We start from the raw sequence: 22,002 nt of genomic DNA on the forward strand, positions 1-22,002 counted from the left end.
CACATCTGTGCGGAGAACGGAACTGACAGTGTGGGTTTCTTAGGCAGGTGACACACACCGGCCGGAGGTCATGGCCGGCGTTGCTCACTCCGGGAGGAGTGTCTGCATGTGGTCACCAGGTATACTACGTCATCCGTCTTCTGTGCTTCATGCCGATGGAAACTCCCCCCCCCCTTCCCCCCCGCTGCACACCCACTTGTCAATACCCAATACCCGGCTATAACGCCAGAGCCAACCGTAGCGTACGGCTCCTACTGCGAACCGCCATGAATTAGGCCATCTTGTCACCCCGAGCCTGTGTTTAGATGTGAGGATACGACATAAGCCCCGCCCACCCCGCCACCCGCGCTTCTCAGCTAAATGTGCCTACAGAGTCATCGGTGAAAACACCTGTGGGGTTGCCCGGCGGCCTGTGCAGGGGGGTGTCACCCCGCCTGCCGCCCGGCGACTGCTGGGACAGGCCCCAGCATCCCCCGCGGCCCCGGGAGCCGGATGGACGGACGGACGGACGGATGGAGAATATGCCGTTTGAGCGACAGGCACGTCGCCCAGACCGTCTGGTGACTTATTCTGCTTTGCAAATAACGGAACTGGCCAGCGCGCGCGCGCGGGGGGGGGGGGGTTGACACGTGCCAAATGAGGTCACGGTGCTGCTCCGACTAGAGATCACGCTGGAGCTGGCGTCGCCCGTAAAACCAGGGCCTGATAAAAGGGTGCGACGTCGACCCGTCCTTTCTACCGGGAGACATGGGTTATTTACCATCTTCTTATCCGTGTAGCGCCCCCCCACCTCCTCCTCCTCCTCCTCCTCCTCCTCCCAGCACAGCATCCTCACAAATATGAATACGAATCATCCAACACGACACGTGGAAGGACGCGGTGCATTTCGCAGTCTGCGGCGTAACGCCGGTCCGGCTGTGGCTGCACCCGCCTCTACCGAAACGAGACCCCCACCCCCACCCCACCCACCCCCCACAAAAAAAGAAGAAGAAAAGAGGGGAAATACAACAGGGAATTCATAAAAAACAAGTATAAAGCTGTTTAATTCAATAAAATATCACATACAATTAAAGCGTTTCACCTTTTAATATTAAATAATTAGACTTGTTTCATTCATCGCCAATACTGTTACAAAGAGTTGCATCATTTCACTGCAGCACAAACTCTTCCCTTGACAACCGCTGCTCCACATAAGGAAATGTATAAACTCTCTCTCTCCCTCTCTCTCTCTCTCTCTCTCTCCCTCATGTGTGTAAAACCTCTGGCACAGAAATACTGCATTCAGGGAAATAAAACGTCTTGGAACAAAGCTACAGTAAGGTGACACACGACGTGTCCAAAAAAGAAAAACAAATCAGCAATTATTGCGCAATCCGTGTACCCAGAGTTCACTATCATACACTCCCGGTCCAGCTGTCCTTGTAAACTGTAGATGGCTCTTCTCACCCGTACCGCTCTGAACCCCCCCCCCCCCCGCTCAGCGTCCACCCCACCCCACCCCCGTTTAAAGTCCCATCAGTTATGAAGCCAGCGTAGCCCCCCCCTCCTCCTCCACCGCACGGGTCTCCACGGAGAGCCGCTGTGCACAACCTGGTCACCGCGGCTGGCCTCCCTCCCCCCCCCTCCCCCCACCTCCGGCGTGTCTCGTCAACATTGTCCGGTTGCAGACAGCAGGTTCCGCAGCGTGGTCAGCTCCCTGGACAGCTGCTCCACTCGCTTCTGCAACCGGTCGTTCTCCGCCGCCAGCTCCAGCACTTTGTGTTGCGTCTCCAAGTTGCGCATCTTGGCCTTGTCCCTGCTCTTCCTCACGGCGAGATTGTTCCTCTCCCGCCTCAGTTTGTACTCCTCACTGTCCTTGTCGAGCCGCTTCTTGGATTTCCCGCCGGACGACTTGCCCGCGTGCGACGGCGACCTGCTCTTACCTGCCGGCGCAGGTGTGCCGGGCGGGCTGGAGCAGGTGGAGGAGGCGGTGGAGATGTTCCCCAGGCTGTCGCTGGGCGTGGACTGGTAATGAAGGTAGGGTCTCCTGTCGAAACCGGACCCGCTGTCCATCTTCCCCTCGTCTTTGCTCTCGTCCCGGTCTAAGCCGATAGCCGCCCTGGCGCGCTCCCCGACCAGCTCGGGGCTGAACACGGTGTCCACCCGCGTCTCCTGCAGGTCCGGGTAACCCTGCAGGGCGAAGTGCTCTCGCGGGTCCCGCAGGTTGCCGCACTGGCTGGACTCCAGCTCGTTGACGAACGGGTAACTTCTGTAGTTGTGCAGTGCCGCCACTCTCTTGATCTTGCTCTCCGCCAGGAAATCCGAGAACACGTCCCCGTGCTGCTGCGTGTGGCCGTGCGCGGCCGGCTGCTGGCAGTGCAGAGGGGGGTCCAGGTACACGCAGAAATCGATGGCTTTCTCGTGGTCGTCGATGCCCACCTCCGTCATGGAGTCGTCCGGCCTCCTGTTGCTGACGGGACTTATGATGTTGTTCCTGCTGTGGAGAGCGAAGCTTTCCTCGTCGTAGAAGCCGGCCACTTCCATGGATCTTAACACCCGCCGGATTGCCGAAACATCGAGGGGATTACGCGTCCGAAGTAGCTGTTCCCCTCCTGCGCCGCGGCGGCCGTCCGCGTACCTGTGAAGTATCTGCGTGCGTGCGTCCCCCTCGTCGGCAGGCGGCTTACACGCCCCGCGCGGTGTCGCTGCTAGCCTGTAAAGTTTGACAGAGGGAGAAAGTGCGCCGGGTCCTGCTGCTGCTGCTGCTGCTGCTGCTGCTGCGGTGAAAGTGGCGAGTCTAACCAGTTCTTCCTGCCTCGGAGGGCTTTTTATAGGGACGAAGGGGGGCGGGCGCTGGGCAGGTGAGTGACGACGACGCTGTCAACGCCAGTCTAGCAGCCCAGCGGTACGGTGCGCCGCGGGGGGGGGGGGGGACCGGGTGGAGCGTGGGCTCCCGCCAACCTGAGCGCGGATAACAGGCTTTTAATTAGCTGGGATCGGTCGTCCGAAAGCGATTTTAGCGTCAGGACATTATCGGCGGCGTAATTAGTACAGGTTCGAGCTCTTTCGTTTTGTTTATCCGCCGTCGACGCGACTACTACTGCTCTAATATGAGTCTCACTTTGTGGAAAACAACGCGATTCTATTCTACTCTACTCTATTCTACTCTACTCTATCCTACTCTATTCCAATCTATTCTACTCTACTCTATTCTACCCTACCCTACTCTACTCTATTCTACCCTACTCTATTCTACTCTACTCTACGCTACTCTGTTCTACCCTACTCTATTCTACTCTACTCTATTCCACTCTACTCTACCCTATTCTACCCTACTCTATTCACCCTACTCTATTCCACTCTACTCTACTCTATTCCACTCTACTCTACCCTATTCTACCCTACTCTATTCACCCTACTCTATTCCACTCTACTCTACTCTATTCTACCCTACTCTATTCTACTCTATTCTATTCTACCCTACTCTACTCTTCTCTACTCTATTCTACCCTACTATATTCCACTCTATTCTACTCTACGCTACTCTATTCTACCCTACTCTACTCCACTCTACTCTACCCTACTCTATTCCACTCTACTCTACCCTACTCTATTCTACTCTACCCTAATCTATTCTACTCTACTCTATTCTACCCTACTCTATTCCACTCTACCCTACTCCATTCTACTCTATTCTACCCTACTCTTCTCTACTCTATTCTACCCTACTATATTCCACTCTATTCTACTCTACTCTATTCTACTATACCCTACTCTATTCTACTCTACGCTACTCTATTCTACTCTACGCTACTCTTCTCTACTCTATTCTACCCTACTATATTCCACTCTATTCTACTCTACGCTACTCTACTCTATTCCATCCGCAGCGGTCTCGTCAGATTATTGGCAGGACGTCAGGTGCGTCGTGCTGAGCAGTAACAAACGTGCCACACAGCGGTCACCACCCCTGCCCTGCTCCTGGAGAGCCATACCGTCCCGGTCCCGCTCTCCGGGTCTGCCCCCGACCCCAGTTTAACACGCCCGACTCGGTTAATTAAGGTCTCGGTAAGTAGGTCATCAGTAAAATCGGGTGTGTTAAATGAGGGTTGGCTTGACAAGCAGCAGGACGGCGGCTCTCCAGGAGCAGGGTCGGTGACCAGACCGCCTACAAGGGTTTCCCGCGTCAGGTCATCGCGTTGTTTTGTCTCCCGTCACAGCGAGACGCGTTTAACGGTGGGCCTGAAAACCTGACGCGATGACGTCCTCTAGCTAATTTGCCCACCGGAGTGCACGTTCACAAGGGCGGCATCGGCTCCATCGGCCGCGCGACGCCTTCGCTCTCAACGTAGCCCGCAGCAGTTAGTGACGCCGACTCGCGTCGTTACCGCCACCTGCCGGCGAGAAGCCGCACGACGGCAAAAATACACGAGTCCGTAAGCGGGTTCGGTTGAACCGAGTCCATGTGTTGCATTTAAATGCTCAAGAACCCGAGAACTGGGAAGATCAAAAGTGGGCTGCTAGAAGAAAGAGCGACATTGTAAGGGGTGGTTTTTATCATTTCTGGCAGCCCGTCCTGGAGGAGGAATCCCTTCCCCCCCCCCGCCGCTCTTCCTCAGGTGCCCCCATTCGTTGGTAGTTATTTTGTTTTTCTCCAGTTTTCCCTCATCCGAATCGACGGTCTGAGGACGGGGTGTGTCGTAGGTTAACACCCATTGCGTCTTGGCCCTGTGTGAGGATATAATGTCATTGCGAAGCCCCGTTGTGATTTGGGGCTGTCAAAAACGAAAATGGGCCTTTCAGCACTGCTTATGGCTAGAGGAGCAAGGAGTGGATCTCTACACACATTGCTCGGGTGGAAAAATCCCGCGTTGGACACTGGCCAGACAGTTAACGATCGTGGTGAGCAGTCCGCCCCGCACATACACACACCTCTCTAAAAGGCATGTTAAGTCAATACTCCCGCCATTGCCTTTAACCTTTGCCACCGCCTTTAACCAAGGCAGCCTTACTTCGAGGAGTGTGTCCCCGGGTTCTGAGGGAGAAACACTCAGCAACAGGCCTGTAGTAGTACTGGTGCGGTACCATTGGTATTTTAGTATTCTTGTCTATTAGCACAATACTTGAGAGTAGAGGTGTAATAGCATTAGATTACAGTGCAATATGAATATATTTTACGCATAATGTTCCCTGTTAAAGTAGCTTGTTTATCCGCCTCAAACTGGCCACTACATATGAAGTTTCCTATGGAAAAGTGTAGTGATTCTACTCTATTCCATCTCCCTTTACGATATCATCCAAGTCTTAGTTGGTGTTACTTGATAAAGAAGACATCCAATACTTTTCACTCATCCATTTCTGGGTGATCGTAAGACAACACGTCAGTGAGTTTAGTTTGACGAGAATCACGTGTTCATAAAGGCCTCCGCCTCCTCCTCCTCGTTCTGCGTCCTCCTCCTCCTCCGCGTCGTCGTCTCCTTCTTCGTCTTCTTCTACTCATTTCAATGGCCGTTGGCAAACAGCCAGCTGTTGTATTAGCGCCAGCAGCTGGTATGGAGGGTGGAGCAGATGTAGATTCGCCACCCCCCTCTCTCTCTTTTTTAAAACTAAAACTAAGCAAACGAAAAATACAAATCATGCTTTTTATGAACTCGCATTCTGTCAACAACTCCCCGGCCCAAGTGAAATCTGTGAGACTTGAAATGAACAGCGTCATAACAGCGTTATAACGCGGATTAACGCTACACACCGGACCCGTGACTGGACTGGAGGCCCAGCCCCTAAACCACACTCTGTCATCACACAGCACCGTCCCTAATCCAGCCCCCGGTTTAGACGCCCGGTGTTCTGCCATGATTTGCCATGCGGTACTTTAGCAGATGTGGGCCCTGCTGGTGTTACTGTGTTTGGGTCTGGGTGGCGCCGCTGCGTTGTGCACTTTGCTCGGCTGAGGGGCCGGTCTTAACAGCAGGCCCGCTGTTGCCCAACCGTGTCGTAAAGTCGACGCTGTCGTAAAAATTAAAAAAGAAAGAAAGAAAGAAGCTGCGAACGTGTGACTCGGCGTGACGGGCGGGGTCAGAAAGCGCAGGCGTTCAGCCTCGCGATCTCATTGGTCGGTCGGGCGAACGAGCGACCGCGGTTTGCGCCGCCGCCGCGCCGGCGTTCGGAAAGCTGGAATGTGATTGGTCGGAAACGTTGAGCGGGTAGACGCAAGTGTTTCTCAACCGGGGGTCCGCGGACCCCCTAGTGGTCCGTGGTGTAATTGCAAGGGGTCCGGGAAAATAAAATATTTTTAAAAAAAATGATCCTATGACATTTATAGAAATAGGATTATTTTACTCAAATGTGACTGAGACCTTTATCTACCTAAACTATAAAGGGTAACAGGACTTTGTTCTCTAATTACATCTGTTTCACAAGTGTAATCTATTGTATTTTAATAAGAGATCTCGCTCCCGTTTGCATTGTTAAAAGGTACTGCATAAGAATTCTGTTGTTACATATATCTGAAAGTTACTGAATACATATTCTGTTTTGTTACATATATCTGAAAGTTACTGAATACATATTCTGTGTTGTTACATATATCTGAAAGTTACTGAATACATATTCTGTTTTGTTACATATATCTGAAAGTTACTGAATACATATTCTGTTTTGTTACATATATCTGAAAGTTACTGAATACATATTCTGTTTTGTTACATCTATCTGAAAGTTACTGAATACATATTCTGTTTTGTTAACTATATCTGAAAGTTACTGAATACATATTCTGTTTTGTTACATATATCTGAAAGTTACTGAATACATATTCTGTTTTGTTAACTATATCTGAAAGTTACTGAATACATATTCTGTTTTGTTACACATATCTGAAAGTTACTGAATACATATTCTGTTTTGTTACATATATCTGAAAGTTACTGAATACATATTCTGTTTTGTTACATATATCTGAAAGTTACTGAATACATATTCTGTTTTGTTACATATATCTGAAAGTTACTGAATACATATTCTGTTTTGTTACATATATCTGAAAGTTACTGAATACATATCCTGTTTTGTTACATATATCTGAAAGTTACTGAATACATATTCTGTTTTGTTACATATATCTGAAAGTTACTGAATACATATTCTGTTTTGTTACATATATCTGAAAGTTACTGAATACATATTCTGTTTTGTTACATATATCTGAAAGTTACTGAATACATATTCTGTTTTGTTAACTATATCTGAAAGTTACTGAATACATATTCTGTTTTGTTACATATATCTGAAAGTTACTGAATACATATTCTGTTTTGTTACATATATCTGAAAGTTACTGCATAAGAATTCTGTTTTGTTAACTATATCTAAGTTACAACTGAAAGCTCTTATTTTTGCCCCAAAGAGTGAATAAATACTATAACGCAATTTAAAATGCAGTTTCTACTGTTTCTATCAAATTGCAACCCCCCTCCCCCAAGATCAGGTGGAGGGGTCCTCAGGGTAGATCAAAAACACGCAGGGGGTCCAGGACCCCAAAAAGGTTGAGAACCACTGGGGTAGAGGACTTGACGAGCTCTCTTGGAAGGCTACAAAACATAACCACGTGACATGGTAGCGACTTTAAGCAAGGCAGAAATAAAGAGCACTGTTAAGCACAGATTGGAGGAAAGGTGGCAAAAGCCACGGGAGGAGGAGGAGGAGGAGGAGGAGGACGGTGGTTTTACACGGTTCTGGGGGAAGTGGGAGAAATGGGGTGTGCAGGAAGGAGCAGGAGAGATGAGACGGTAACTTCAGGACTCAGATTTCTGGACTAAACAGGCCAACACAATACAGGCGGACGTGACTACGAAGACACACTAGAGCACGTTATGACGATACATTGTCAGGAATATGAGGCAGGAAGAAGGCGTCTGGCTCAAAAGCTCCGGAAAATAAAAGCACAATTTGATTTAGTAGACATTCTACAGAAGGATTCCACTGAATGTTGTAAAATGCTGTTTCAGTTTCTTAGAGTAACTAATGTGACTAAGGAGATCTGAGGGTTTTGTTTTTGTTGGGAGGGAACAGCGCAAACGACGTTCTGATCCACCCTCCGTACCAGCAGGTGGCGGTAACGCGCCGATTCGCGGTTTGCCAACAGCCAATAAACGCCAAGAAGAACAGGAAGAAGACAAATTCTCGTGTGTGTGCGTATGCGCGCACGTCTTTGTGTGTGTGTGTGTGTGTGTGTGCGCGCGCGTTTTCAAGGGGTTGGGCTGGGGGAAAAAGGAGGAACCCAAAAAAAAAAAAAAAAGTACAACATGGCGAGGACGGAGAGCGACATCGGCTGCGGAAAAGGAGAACCGCAGACCCCGGAGACGGCCCTCGAACCGGGTCGGGCCGCGGCCCGCTGGGGTTCGCAACACGCCGGCGCTCGCGAGCTGGCCAACCTGTACTCGCCAGGTGAGTTCGGGTCAGGTATCGCCCGGGTTCTGGTCGTCTGCCGTCATCCCGGCTCGGGCGAGCGCCCCCCCAACAATCGTTCCCGGGTCGGACGAGAAATCGGATTCGAGTTCCTGTCTTAAATACGCCAAACGGGGGGAGGGGAGGAGGGGGGAGGAGGTGTCGCCATCCGTAATCTCGCCTTGTCCGTCATACGTCCTGCTTTGGGGGAGCCAGTGTCATTTCTGACGCAACTCCAACGAGTTCGGGATAGGCTCGGCAACCGGGTCCACCTGGACCAGAATCTGTTCCGCGGTCGTACGACGGGAACTGTTGCGAGCGTTCGCCGTCGTCTCGTCGCAGGGGGAGGGGGGGTCGTAACACGTTGTCGGGGGGGGGGTATCAGTGCGACACAGCGGGCCGCGGAGAGGGGGGGAGCAGCAGAACCGGAACCGAGGGGGGGTCCGTTCGGCCTCAGTTGGACTCGTTCGTCCTGGCTGGCGTTGTGTCACAAGTGCCGTTGAGCAGCGTCCGAGCTGAGGAATGTCACACGCACACATACCAGAGGTGTGCACGTGTGGCTGTCTACCCTTTCTATTATGGACACACACACGCACGCACACACACACACACACACGCACGCACACGCACACATGCGGGGCAGCGTTTGAAACAGGAAGTCGCAGGACTCCTTCCCAACAGGGCTTTAACTGGGGAGGTCAGGTGACCCGCCAGTCAGTCAGCTTGCAGACTTGTGTTGTTGGTGTGTGTGTGTGTGTGTTTGTGCGTTTCTTCCAGACCCTCTGTTGTTACGTGTCGTTACACAAGTGCGAGAGAGCGAAACCCTCGACACTGCAGCGACAACAGCAATGAAATACCAACAAAGAAGCACTGATAATAATACATGGTGTGTGTGTGTGTGTAGGCCCAGCCTTCATAAATTTGCATATGTGTGTAGTTGTTTGCATATTTCTGTGTATTTGTGTATGCCAAGCTGTGTGTGTGTGTGTGTGTGTGTGTGTAAACTGATGACCCGCTGGAGACCACAGGTCAGTACCAGTCACCAGGCTTCGTGTCTTTAATGGTCTTTGTTGGAAAGCCTGGTGGCTTGGGTGGGAAAGGCTGTTCTGGAGCCTGCCGGTCCGGGCTTCGAGGCCGCGGTACCGCTCGCCTGGCGGCGGCGGCAGCTTGTCTCGCACATCACTAATAACACTCTCTCAAGTGTCCTTGTTATACAGGAGATGTGTTGCACAAAGAACAACACAACATGTATGGGGGTCAGGACTGTGCGTCCTGCAGGACTTACACACCGTGTGTGAGTACTTCTAGTCGGGACGCGCCGATATTCTGCCGATACCGATTCCCGGAACGGATCTGATGCCCAGCACCGAGCCGTTACCATTAGGTGTGGGGGGGGTCAGTGGGGGGTGGGGGGTATCAGCGGGTAAAATAACTGAGGATATTTCCCCCCCCCCCCAAGCTTCCATGTGTTATAAATGCCGTAAATCACACTATTCTATGTATGACGTGTTACTCGTGACTTTCGGCACCGGCATTTGAATTTGAGCTCGGTATCAGCCCGTTCCCGGTCCCAGCGAGACCGCAGAGGCTCCTCGGAGCCCGTCCCCCCCCCCCCTCCTCTCCAGTGTAATCCAGACCCGTGGAGATTTACGGTCCGGACTCTCTGGGAGCTGGGTGGCTGCGAGACTTTGCAGGGTTCGCTTGCGAGGGATACTGGGTGTTTAGTTGCAGGAACTGGGACGGGTATTTCAGGCCCAGCTGCTTCCAGCAATCACTGGAGAGGACTGCTGGATCCCGGTGTGCGGTGCCCCCCCCCCCCCCCCCGCCACCGCCCCGCCCCGCCGTGAAGCCACACACGAGGACTTAGTTTGCTTAGCAGGCGTACTTTATGGACCTTTGGACAGTTAAACATGAGCGAGCTGATACCGAGCGATGTGCCGGCACTTGATTGTCTGTAATCATGGTCTGAGATTGAGTCGTGACCGCTCCTCCTGCTCGCCGCCGCCCTGCGGGTAACGCCGGGTGTCCGTTTTGCCACGCTCACTGATTGTTTTCTCCCCACCTCGCAGGTAAAAGATGTCAAGAGTGGGTCAGTGTTGTCCTTTGCTTCTCTCTTATGGCCTTCAACTTCTTTCACCTCCTTGCCAATTTTCATCTGGGACACATGTGGTACATCTTGTTTGGCATCGGTAAGATACGAGCCAGCTGCCCCGCTCAGTGTTGTGGACCTCAGATTACACAACGTCCTCTCGTTGGTTTTTATCTTGACTTGTTCTCATCTGTTTTTTGGTTGTTAGCAGATTTAGAAATGTGCCACGGCCAACAAAGAACACTGTTGTTTGGCCTGTATTTTGTCTTTTTTGCTAATTAGCTTCTCTCGCTCTCTTGCCCCCCCCCCACTCTGTCTTTCTCTCCCCGTCTCTCTCTCTCTCCCCGTCTCGCTCCCTCCCCGTCTCGCTCTCTCTCTCTCTCTCCCCGTCTCGCTCTCTCTCTCTCTCTCTCTCTCCCCGTCTCGCTCTCTCCCCGTCTCGCTCTTTCTCTCTCCCCGTCTCGCTCTCTCCCCGTCTCGCTCTCTCGCTCTCTCTCTCCCCATCTCGCTCTTTCTCTCTCCCCGTCTCGCTCTCTCCCCGTCTCACTCTCTCTCTCTCTCTCTCTCTCCCCGTCTCGCTCTTTCTCTCTCCCCGTCTCGCTCTCTCTCGCTCTCTCTCTCTCTCTCTCTCTCTCCCCGTCTCGCTCTCTCTCTCTCTCTCTCTCTCTCTCCCCGTCTCGCTCTCTCCCCGTCTCGCTCTCTCTCTCTCTCTCTCTCTCTCTCTCTCCCCGTCTCGCTCTCTCCCCGTCTCTCTCTCTCCCCGTCTCGCTCTCTCTCTCTCTCCCTGTCTCGCTCTCTCTCTCTCTCTCTCCCCGTCTCGCTCTCTCCCCGTCTCGCTCTCTCTCTCTCTCTCTCTCTCTCTCTCTCCCCGTCTCGCTCTCTCCCCGTCTCTCTCTCTCCCCGTCTCGCTCTCTCTCTCTCTCCCTGTCTCGCTCTCTCTCTCTCTCTCTCCCCGTCTCGCTCTCTCCCCGTCTCGCTCTCTCTCTCTCTCTCTCTCTCTCTCTCTCCCCGTCTCGCTCTCTCTCCCCGTCTCGCTCTCTCCCCGTCTCGCTCTCTCTCTCTCTCCCTCCCCGTCTCCCTCTCCCCGTCTGTCTCTCTCTCAGTGGTGGGGATCCTCACTGCTGACTTTGCGTCAGGCCTTGTCCATTGGGGGGCCGACACGTGGGGATCGGTGGAGCTCCCCATCTTTGGAAAGGTAGGTTCAACGTCCTCCATGTACACACGTACAGCAGTCACATAGCAGAGGATGCAGTGGGAGCAGTTAAACTCCTGCTGCTTGAAAGAAGTCTCAGTAGTGACTCCTGGTGAATAAAGACGCCCTGCTGCGTCGCACGAATAATATAATGTAGTCCGCTTTAGCGACTTTATGGACGACTTCCTTGTTCTCTCCTCTACTACCAACCCAGTCATTGCTGAAGAGATGAATTCTTTTCACCTGGAGCTTCCAAAGTTAAAAGCTGCATAAATATATCTGTGAAATAATGTAACTACTTTTATTCTTAAATATATATCACAAAAAAACGTGTCGGTTCGAATCCCCGTGTTACCTCCGGCTTGGTCGGGCGTCCCTACAGACACAATTGGCCGTGTCTGCGGGTGGGAAGCCGGATGTGGGTATGTGTCCTGTTCGCTACGCTAGCGCCTCCTCTGGTCGGTTGGGGCGCCTGTTTGGGGCAGGGGAGGGTGAACTGGGGGGAATAGCGTGATCCTCCCACGCGCTACGTCCCCCTGGTGAAACTCCTCACTGTCAGGTGAAAAGAAGGGGCTGGTGACTCCACATGTATGGGAGGAGGCATGCGGTAGTCTGCAGCCCTCCCCGGATGGGCGGAGGGGGTGGAGCAGTGACCGGGACGGCTTGGAAGAGTGGGGTAATTGGCTGGGTACAACTGGGGAGGTCGCACTTAAGATTGTTTCTTCTTCTCAGTGTCATTCAGTCCCAGTACATTTCCCAGAATTCCCACTCTTTCGTGAGCGTATCGCCGAAGTCAGAATGAAATACTTTGAGCTTTTCCAAAACCGACTCGTTAGACTCATCATAACTTTGTTTGACACAGTGAGCGTTGTGAATTAGTGCTGCTGTGGTTCACCGTACATCTATTTACCGTCTGTTTTCTGGTCCCTCTCCAGGCCTTCATCAGACCATTTAGGGAGCACCACATCGACCCCACAGCCATCACCCGTCATGACTTCATCGAGACCAATGGGGACAATTGCATGCTGACGATTGTACCTTTAGCGAACATGGCCTTCAACTTCCTCACCCTCACTCCCGGTGGGTAACAGACTGGGGATAGCTTTTCGTTTCTTTAACGAGACGTCCGTGAAGTCGTTGTTGCCTGATATCTGACGTAGAACTCGGAACGTCCAGGCGAGGCTCTGGTGTCACTTTCTCTCCATTTCTGCCATCTCGATTGCAGCGGAGATCTACTACAACTACCCCTGGTACTGCTTCCTGTTTGCACTAGCCATCTTTGTGACCCTTACCAACCAGATTCACAAGTGGTCCCACACGTACTTCGGCCTGCCTTGCTGGGTGGTGTTTCTGCAGGACTGCCATGTCATCCTTCCCCGCAAGCACCACCGGATCCATCACGTCTCCCCGCACGAGACGTACTTCTGCATCACCACAGGTTTGTGTCGCGAAGCCGGCGTCGCACACGTGTAACAATCACCGCGTTTACACGCCGTCAGTAACTCTCTTCACGCTGAGTGATCAGATTTAGGCGGTACAGTGTGATTAAGGGGCGCACTCCTGTCTGTGGCTCGTCGGCGATTTGAGTTTACAGGATTTGTTGGATATTCGCGTTTCAAAACGGAAGCTCATTCGCACGCGACCCCCACCTCCCAACGGGGACTCCTGATGTGTACGCCATTTCACCCAGAGGTTAAGATAAGGGTTAAGGTGAGGGTGGGGCGTCCGGATAGCGTAGCGGTCTATTCCATCGCCTACCAGCACGGGGATCGCCGGTTTGAATCCTCGTGTTACCTCCGGCTTGGTCGGGCGTCCCTAGACATAATTGGCCACTGCACTAGCGCCTCCTCTGGTCCGTCGGGGTGCCTCTTCGGGGGGAGGAAGGGGGAACTGGAGGGAATAGCGTGATCCTCCCACGCGCTACGTCCCCCCTGGTGAAACTCCTCACTGTCAGGTGAAAAGAAGCGGCTGGTGACTCCACATGTATCGGAGGGGGCATGTGGTAGTCTGCAGCCCTCCCCGGATCAGCAGAGGGGGTGGAGCAGAGACCGGGACGGCTCAGAAGAGTGGCTGGTAATTAGCCGGATACAATCGGGGAGAAAAAAGGGAAGATTTAAAAAAAAAAAAAAGAGAGAAAAGATTAGGGTGGGGATTAAGGTCTGAAATGGCGTCCAAACAGGGAGTCCTCTTCCAGCGTTGTGTTTGAGACTTTTCTGAAATCATCTCCGTTTGTTTTTTTTTCACCCGCCCTCAAACTTTGGGATGTTGAGCTCCATTTATCTTTACTGAGCGTGAATGTTCGCCGTTTCAGTCTCACTCCTATAACCAGGGGTCCCCAATAGGCGGCCCGCGGGCCACGTCCGGCCCGTGACGGGTTGATTTATGGTCCATGAGAATTTTTGGAGAAATGCCAGAAGAAATTTTTTTTATTTCCCTACCAAAAAATAAAAACCCTTTAATTTTTTTTTGGAAATAAAAAATTCGGCACCCGGACTAAACTTTTGGCCACTACTGTATGTGAAATAATTAATTTCTTAGTAAAAGTAAGACTAGTAATATATCGAAAAATAGATGAAAAATCTCTGTTTAAATGATAATACCTGCAACGTATCAACACCGAAACAAACTAGCGAACAACATGCTGCTGGAGGTTGAGTGGCCCGTGGTTTTAAAAGTGGCCCTAAAAGTGGCCCGCTATGAAAAGTAATTGGGGACCCCTGCCTATAACCGTTCTTATACTGCCGCTCGCCATGTTGTCCTTCGTCTGTTGTTTCCTGGTCTGACGCCAGTCGCGGGGATCGCTGACTTTCTGAGAGAGTTCTGATTTTAAGGTGAATCCAAAGTAAACTGAATGATTGAGGAAAAATCTAGCTCTGTTAAATCACATTGCGTAGGCCTTAATTTGATAGTTCTGTTAAGGCGTTCACACCCATCCATTATCCAAGCCACTTTATCAATTTATTATCCAGGCGTGGGTTTCCTCCGGGGGCTCCGGTTTCCCCCCACGGTCCAAAGACATGTAGGTCAGGTGAATCGGCTGTACTAAATGGTCCCTAGGTGTGAATGTATCGGCTCTGTGATGGCCTGGCAGCCTGTCCAGGGTGTCCCCCCACTTGCGGCCCAGTGACTGCAGGGATAGGCTCCAGCATCCCCACAACCCTGCGTAGGATAAGAGGCCGGGAAGGTGTTTACATGGCAGTTGCAATAATCAAATTGTCGCCTTAATCCTGATTTTTAACTGGCACGTAAACACACTGAATACACGCGTGGAAGGTTTGTGGTGGAGTTCACGATACAGGCTAGAGACTGTCGGGGAATCGGGGTCTTGGTTAATGGACTTCTGTCTCTTTCAGGTTGGCTGAACTATCCTCTGGAGAAGCTGGGCTTTTGGCGTTACCTGGAGGAACTTATCCATCGTGTGACGGGGGAGAAGCCCAGGTCCGACGACCTGAAATGGGCCCACAAAGTCAAGTAACGCCCGCAGCCCATCAGCAGCCTACCTCAGAAGATGCCGGCTTCGCCGTGTCTTCTCATCCCTGTTTTGCCTAACTTTAAAACTGTAACGATAGGATGAAAAACCTAACCAACAGTCTCTGATGCCATAGCTTTAAGTCTTGCACATTTTGTTCTCTTGTTTTTTGAAAGGATTGATTTTTTTGTTTTTTGTTTTCATTACTCGTGGAAATCGTAATATTTTTTTGAACTTTGCCGTCTCCCCCAGCCTTGCTCTGCATCGGGATGTTTGACGCCAGACACACTCCACGACCCGTCGACACGAGTTGTTAAGGCCGGCCGTGTTCAGACGCGTCGCTTCAGCTCAGTCTTAGGGAGGTGAGAGGCTTCAGTCAGTCTCTTCTGTCAAATTCAAAAAACTTGAAAGGGCAAAAAAATGCTCCGGAGGTCTTCTTCCTCCTTTTTGTTTTTAAAGTCATAAGGTCACATTGGAAAGAAGATTAAAGCGTCACAGTTTGTATTTCCTTTGCTAGAAAATACCAGTTCCGCTGTAGTTTCAACTTGTCTCGGGTCTGCCTCACAGGCGACAACGAAGCTCGGTTGTAGAGTAAATACTGGAGCGGGCCGGTACAGAAGTTTAACCATTGCCAATATTGATCAGTAGCGAACAAACGACCAAATAGCGATGCCACAAAAATGTCGCCGTTGTAAAGAGAAGGGCGACGAGACATTCTCGCCACTTTTAGGAATTTCTTTACTTTGGTGCAACGAAATTCTGGACTTGACAGATTTGTTTTAATCAAGACGTACTGCTTAACGTCCGAGGATCTCTGACAAGACCGATGTGAGACCAAAGCAAAACATTTGTGCAAAACCGTTTTTAGCATCGCTGTCCCGCTATCTGCTCAACAGCCTTCTCAGATGACCGTGTGTCTTCGAACGAGCGAGTTATTTTTAAGGTCTATGTGTCTTTTCGGGAACCCTCCACCCGGCGTTGCTTTCGGACACGTGGGGGTTTTCCCAAGCAGCCTTAGCACCACAGATGCAGTGACGGCATGTCATCGTTCTTTTCTATTTGCTGCACTCTTTTTGTAATCTGCGCTCTTTTGTACTGCAGCTGATGAAAGCCGAACTCGCAGGATTTCTGTCTCGGACGGCACTGAACGCAGATGCTCTTAAGTCGTGTGCCAGCTTTACCAAACATACACTTTCACACGTCGCAGCTTATTTTCTTTGACTCAGAGCGGGAATGGTCGTAGTTCAACACGTAACCACGAAACATTCCTCGGAATTTAACACGATCGATGTTGCACCACCCTGGCCGTGGTGAGGAGCAGGTTTGCTGATGTGTACATGGATTTCACAGTGCATAAATGCAGTGTATTAAAAGGCCCTTAATTATACGTTATAACGTAAACATTTAAAGATCTGATTTTGCCAAAATTGCTTCCTCTCCCTCACCCCCCCCCCCCCAACACACACACTTGCCAAGGGGCAAATAATGGTTCTTGGAATTCAGCCAGTTAAAAACTGCATGTCAAAACTGTTTTTGCCTTTCTCTTGAGGTGTTGCTTAAGCGGGCTACATAATGCGGGCATGCTACATGTTGGCTTCTGCAGGCTACATAACACATGCATGCTACATGTTGGCTTGTGCAGGCTACATAATGCATGCATGCTAACATGTTGGTTTGTACAAGCTACATAATGCATGCATGCTACATGTTGATTTGTGCAGGCTACACAACGCATGCAATGCTACATGTTGGCTTGTGCAGGCTACATAACACATGCATGTTACATGTTGGCTTCTGCAGGCTACATAACACATGCAATGCTACATGTTGGCTTGTGCAGGCTACATAACACATGCAATGCTACATGTTCGCTCGTGCAGGCTACATAACGCATGCAATGCTACATGTTGGGTTGTGCAGGCTACAAACGCATGCAGTGCTACATGGTGGTTTGTGCAGGCTACATAATGCATGCATGCTACATGTTGCCTTGCGCAGGCTACATAACGCATGCATTGCTGCATGTTGGTTTGTGCAGGCTACATAATGCATGCATGATACATGTTGGCTTGTGCAGGCTACAGAACGGGTCACCAGCTTTTCTGAAGGGTTTGTGTGAATGAGCCGCGGGCCAGAGGACTCTGCTGCAGGCGGTTGTCATTTAATACCTTTTTCTAATGAGGAGGAACCCCTCAGCTTTTACCAAATTGACCCTGATTCAAACAACCAGAAGTCTTCTCTTCATTCCAAGGAACTGAAACGTGTTTTCAGGCACTAACGGGGGAAGCGGGCCATGCAGGAAAGCAACATCGACCAGGTTAAAGACTACATGGTAGATTTCCTCCAGCGTTTTCATCAGTGTAGACATTTTTATGTTCTGTCAAAGCCAAAACAGCTTTTTCTACTCGGTAATATTCCAGCTTTTGAATCCTACATACTTGAGTAATAAGGGTTCTTTGCAAACAGGCCGATAGGAAAACTACTCTGTAGATTTTATGACGCTTGCTAGGATGAGTAATTATTGTGAAATGCATTTCCTTGTCTGCTCGGTAGTTTCAGCATATGCCGGACAGGGGATGACATTCTGCGTCACTATATCCAAGTCATAGGCCTGCGTTTAGAGTTTATTTATTATTATTTTTCTTACTTAAGTGGCGCTCATTCGCCAGTATATATATATTCAGAACTGTTGACATACAACTGAAGTTTGAATGAGAATTAATTTCCTTAACATGAATTATCATGATTATTATTGTTGTCATGGCTGTGGCCTTATGGTGCCCTACTGAAGTAAATCACTCATCGCCTTTGTACTGTTGCCGTGGCGACACAACCTGCCCACACCTGTAGAACTGGACTTGTGAGATTAACGCGGTTTTGTGTTCAAGGGATGTGTCGAAATCCAGTGCAAGTAATGCTTTCGTGTGGCAACCGGAAAATCGCTAAAAAACAAAAACAGATGAGACATTACATGATTAGTGTGGAGATTAACTAGACTTAACGAGCGTGTGTTAATAAAGACATCTGTATGTTGAGCTCTGATGGACGTCGTCCCATGCCACAGTGACTCGAGGTTCCTTCTGCTCGACGGCCGGGTCCCATCTCGGGGTCTGTGAGTAACGTGAACCGTCTGACAGGAACCCACGTTCAGAACATGTTCTACGTGATGAGTTGGTGGTCAGTTTACTTTTAATTGTTTTTATTTGATGTCGAGGAAGGTATTTGATAGAGAAATAGTTGCTGTTACATGGTAAGTTAGAACTCAATATTTCATCTTAGGTTTTGTGTTGAAGTAAGTGACAGGTTTATTGACATGCTCTGCTGTAGCCCTGTGTTAATACATCTGGGGTGGGGGGGGACAACTTGCTTTAAGACATTGGACGCTCACCAGTGGATTTGACAGCTGTTATTGACAAGTGTACGACTGTTTCCATAAAGAACAAGTTATATTGCCAACTGGAATTACCTTTACCTGCAAATCAACACTGTTGGTTGTTTGAGGATTCTTGTTTGGGTATGTTTCAACCTGTACGTGTCTAATTAGTTTTGTAGTGTTCCCTGGATATTTTCTTAATTGAGTTGCCTTATCCTCTATGTAATTGATTTCAATGTAAATCTTGCCAGCGATCTGGGAAACCATTTCATTGACTTTCCCGAATCCCCTCTGTCCCCTCCGTCCCCCCGTCCCCATCCACACCCATGCTCAGCCACTTGCCTCGCGTCTTTATCGAGGCAATACCTAATGGATGTTGTTGGTTATGTTGGTGGCGGTGGAGTTTTGGATATCACAAACGATGCCTTGATGCCTTTCTGTTGTCTCCATTTGGAGGACTTGCAATGTAAATATTTAAACTGTATTTATAAAGAAACTAAATAAAGACTAAATCTCACAACAGAGATTTCACGTTTGACTTTGTGGGACGACATTACTAAATGTTGCACACAAATATGGCCTCACCCAGTAATAGAACAGAATGACCCGCTTGTGTGGAATTTACTCGTGCATAATTGCAATTTTGGCAAAACAGATTTTCTACTTGGACTAAGATTTGTGGGCAAGTCAATGGACTGCAGCTTCTGAAGATGAACAACCACGTGACGGGGGACTTTTTCAGAGTTGGTCTGTAAATTTTGTGTACCAAGTGTGAGGTTATAGTCATTTTTTAACGTGGGAAATTTTCAGACAAAACAAAATTGAGACTAGTTGTGCAGAGGCCTTAAGGGTCACAAGCAGGCCCAGAAAGACTGACTCGACAACTTAACTACCTGGTCAGTACATCGAGAAGCATTCCTTTGAATTCTGAGCAATTAAGAAAGACGATCAAAAAGGCAAGAGTATCTGTCTGCGTCCCGCAGAAGACCACAATCCGCGCCCACTCTGATAGTAACGTCACCACCACAGTCCACGCCTACCACAAGTAACAGAATCACTACAATCCACCTCCACCCCCCACTTCCGGTGTGGGTTCCATTTCTGCTCAGGTACAATATCAATGTGTTGCTAGCTAGCGTTGTTTAACGCTAGCTTTATAGTTATTTAGCTGTGTTTTTTACAATCCACGTTGACAAAGAGTTGGTTAGTAAAGGCGCGAGGCTGCAGGCCTGAGCTGCGTCTAAGGAGCGAGGCCGCAGGACCGAGCTGCGTCTAAGGAGCGAGGCCTCAGGCTCGAGCTGCGTCTAAGGAGCGAGGCCGCAGGACCGAGCTGCGTCCAAGGAGCGAGGCCGCAGGCACGAGCTGCGTCTAAGGAGCGAGGCCGCAGGCACTAGCTGCGTCTAAGGAGCGAGGCCGCAGGACCGAGCTGCGTCTAAGGAGCGAAGCCGCAGGCACGAGCTGCGTTTAAGGAGCGAGGCCGCAGGCACGAGCTGCGTTTAAGGAGCGAGGCCGCAGGCACGAGCTGCGTCTAAGGAGCGAGGCCGCAGGCCCGAGCTGCGTCTAAGGAGCGAGGCCGCAGGACCGAGCTGCGTCTAAGGAGCGAGGCCGCAGGCACGAGCTGCGTTTAAGGAGCGAGGCCGCAGGCCCGAGCTGCGTCTAAGGAGCGAGGCCGCAGGCCCGAGCTGCGTTTAAGGAGCGAGGCCGCAGGCCCGAGCTGCGTCTAAGGAGCGAGGCCGCAGGCACGAGCTGCGTCTAAGGAGCGAGGCCGCAGGACCGAGCTGCGTCTAAGGAGCGAGGCCGCAGGACCGAGCTGCGTCTAAGGAGCGAGGCCGCAGGACCGAGCTGCGTTTAAGGAGCGAGGCCGCAGGCCCGAGCTGCGTTTAAGGAGCGAGGCCGCAGGCCCGAGCTGCGTCTAAGGAGCGAGGCCGCAGGCCCGAGCTGCGTCTAAGGAGCGAGGCCGCAGGCACGAGCTGCGTTTAAGGAGCGAGGCCGCAGGCACGAGCTGCGTCTAAGGAGCGAGGCCGCAGGCCCGAGCTGCGTCTAAGGAGCGAGGCCGCAGGCACGAGCTGCGTCTAAGGAGCGAGGCCGCAGGCACGAGCTGCGTCTAAGGAGCGAGGCCGCAGGCACGAGCTGCGTCTAAGGAGCGAGGCCGCAGGACCGAGCTGCGTCTAAGGAGCGAGGCCGCAGGACCGAGCTGCGTCTAAGGAGCGAGGCCGCAGGACCGAGCTGCGTCCAAGGAGCGAGGCCGCAGGCACGAGCTGCGTCTAAGGAGCGAGGCCGCAGGCACGAGCTGCGTTTAAGGAGCGAGGCCGCAGGCACGAGCTGCGTTTAAGGAGCGAGGCCGCAGACACGAGCTGCGTCTAAGGAGCGAAGCCGCAGGCACGAGCTGCGTTTAAGGAGCGAGGCCGCAGGCACGAGCTGCGTTTAAGGAGCGAGGCCGCAGACACGAGCTGCGTCTAAGGAGCGAGGCCGCAGGCCCGAGCTGCGTTTAAGGAGCGAGGCCGCAGGCCCGAGCTGCGTCTAAGGAGCGAGGCCGCAGGCACGAGCTGCGTCTAAGGAGCGAGGCCGCAGGACCGAGCTGCGTCTAAGGAGCGAGGCCGCAGGACCGAGCTGCGTCTAAGGAGCGAGGCCGCAGGACCGAGCTGCGTTTAAGGAGCGAGGCCGCAGGCCCGAGCTGCGTTTAAGGAGCGAGGCCGCAGGCCCGAGCTGCGTCTAAGGAGCGTGGCCGCAGGCCCGAGCTGCGTCTAAGGAGCGAGGCCGCAGGCACGAGCTGCGTTTAAGGAGCGAGGCCGCAGGCACGAGCTGCGTCTAAGGAGCGAGGCCGCAGGCCCGAGCTGCGTCTAAGGAGCGAGGCCGCAGGCACGAGCTGCGTCTAAGGAGCGAGGCCGCAGGACCGAGCTGCGTCTAAGGAGCGAGGCCGCAGGCACGAGCTGCGTCTAAGGAGCGAGGCCGCAGGCCCGAGCTGCGTCTAAGGAGCGAGGCCGCAGGCCCGAGCTGCGTTTAAGGAGCGAGGCCGCAGGCCCGAGCTGCGTCTAAGGAGCGAGGCCGCAGGACCGAGCTGCGTCTAAGGAGCGAGGCCGCAGGACCGAGCTGCGTCTAAGGAGCGAGGCCGCAGGACCGAGCTGCGTTTAAGGAGCGAGGCCGCAGGACCGAGCTGCGTTTAAGGAGCGAGGCCGCAGGCCCGAGCTGCGTCTAAGGAGCGAGGCCGCAGGCCCGAGCTGCGTCTAAGGAGCGAGGCCGCAGGCACGAGCTGCGTTTAAGGAGCGAGGCCGCAGGCACGAGCTGCGTCTAAGGAGCGAGGCCGCAGGCACGAGCTGCGTCTAAGGAGCGAGGCCGCAGGACCGAGCTGCGTCTAAGGAGCGAGGCCGCAGGCACGAGCTGCGTCTAAGGAGCGAGGCCGCAGGACCGAGCTGCGTCTAAGGAGCGAGGCCGCAGGACCGAGCTGCGTCTAAGGA

General features: G+C 51.8%; 2 protein-coding genes across 2 annotated transcripts; one reads left to right on the forward strand and one right to left on the reverse strand.

Annotated features, from left to right (window-relative positions):
* Positions 1–1,015: 1,015 nt before the first annotated feature.
* Positions 1,016–2,783, reverse strand: cebpb (CCAAT enhancer binding protein beta). Its single transcript, XM_056273705.1, has one exon. It carries the CDS (start codon positions 2,521–2,523, stop codon positions 1,648–1,650), a length of 876 nt encoding a protein of 291 aa, XP_056129680.1. The 5' UTR covers positions 2,524–2,783; the 3' UTR covers positions 1,016–1,647.
* A 5,499-nt stretch (positions 2,784–8,282) lies between these two features.
* Positions 8,283–19,067, forward strand: peds1 (plasmanylethanolamine desaturase 1). Its single transcript, XM_056272902.1, has 6 exons — positions 8,283–8,424; positions 10,494–10,613; positions 11,617–11,708; positions 12,641–12,785; positions 12,931–13,143; positions 15,059–19,067. The coding sequence occupies exons 1-6, from the start codon at positions 8,283–8,285 to the stop codon at positions 15,178–15,180; spliced, it is 834 nt and encodes a 277-aa protein (XP_056128877.1). The 3' UTR covers positions 15,181–19,067.
* Positions 19,068–22,002: the final 2,935 nt, after the last annotated feature.

This window comes from Lampris incognitus, chromosome 2, assembly GCF_029633865.1.
Source record: "Lampris incognitus isolate fLamInc1 chromosome 2, fLamInc1.hap2, whole genome shotgun sequence".
In the NCBI taxonomy this organism is placed as follows: domain Eukaryota; kingdom Metazoa; phylum Chordata; class Actinopteri; order Lampriformes; family Lampridae; genus Lampris; species Lampris incognitus.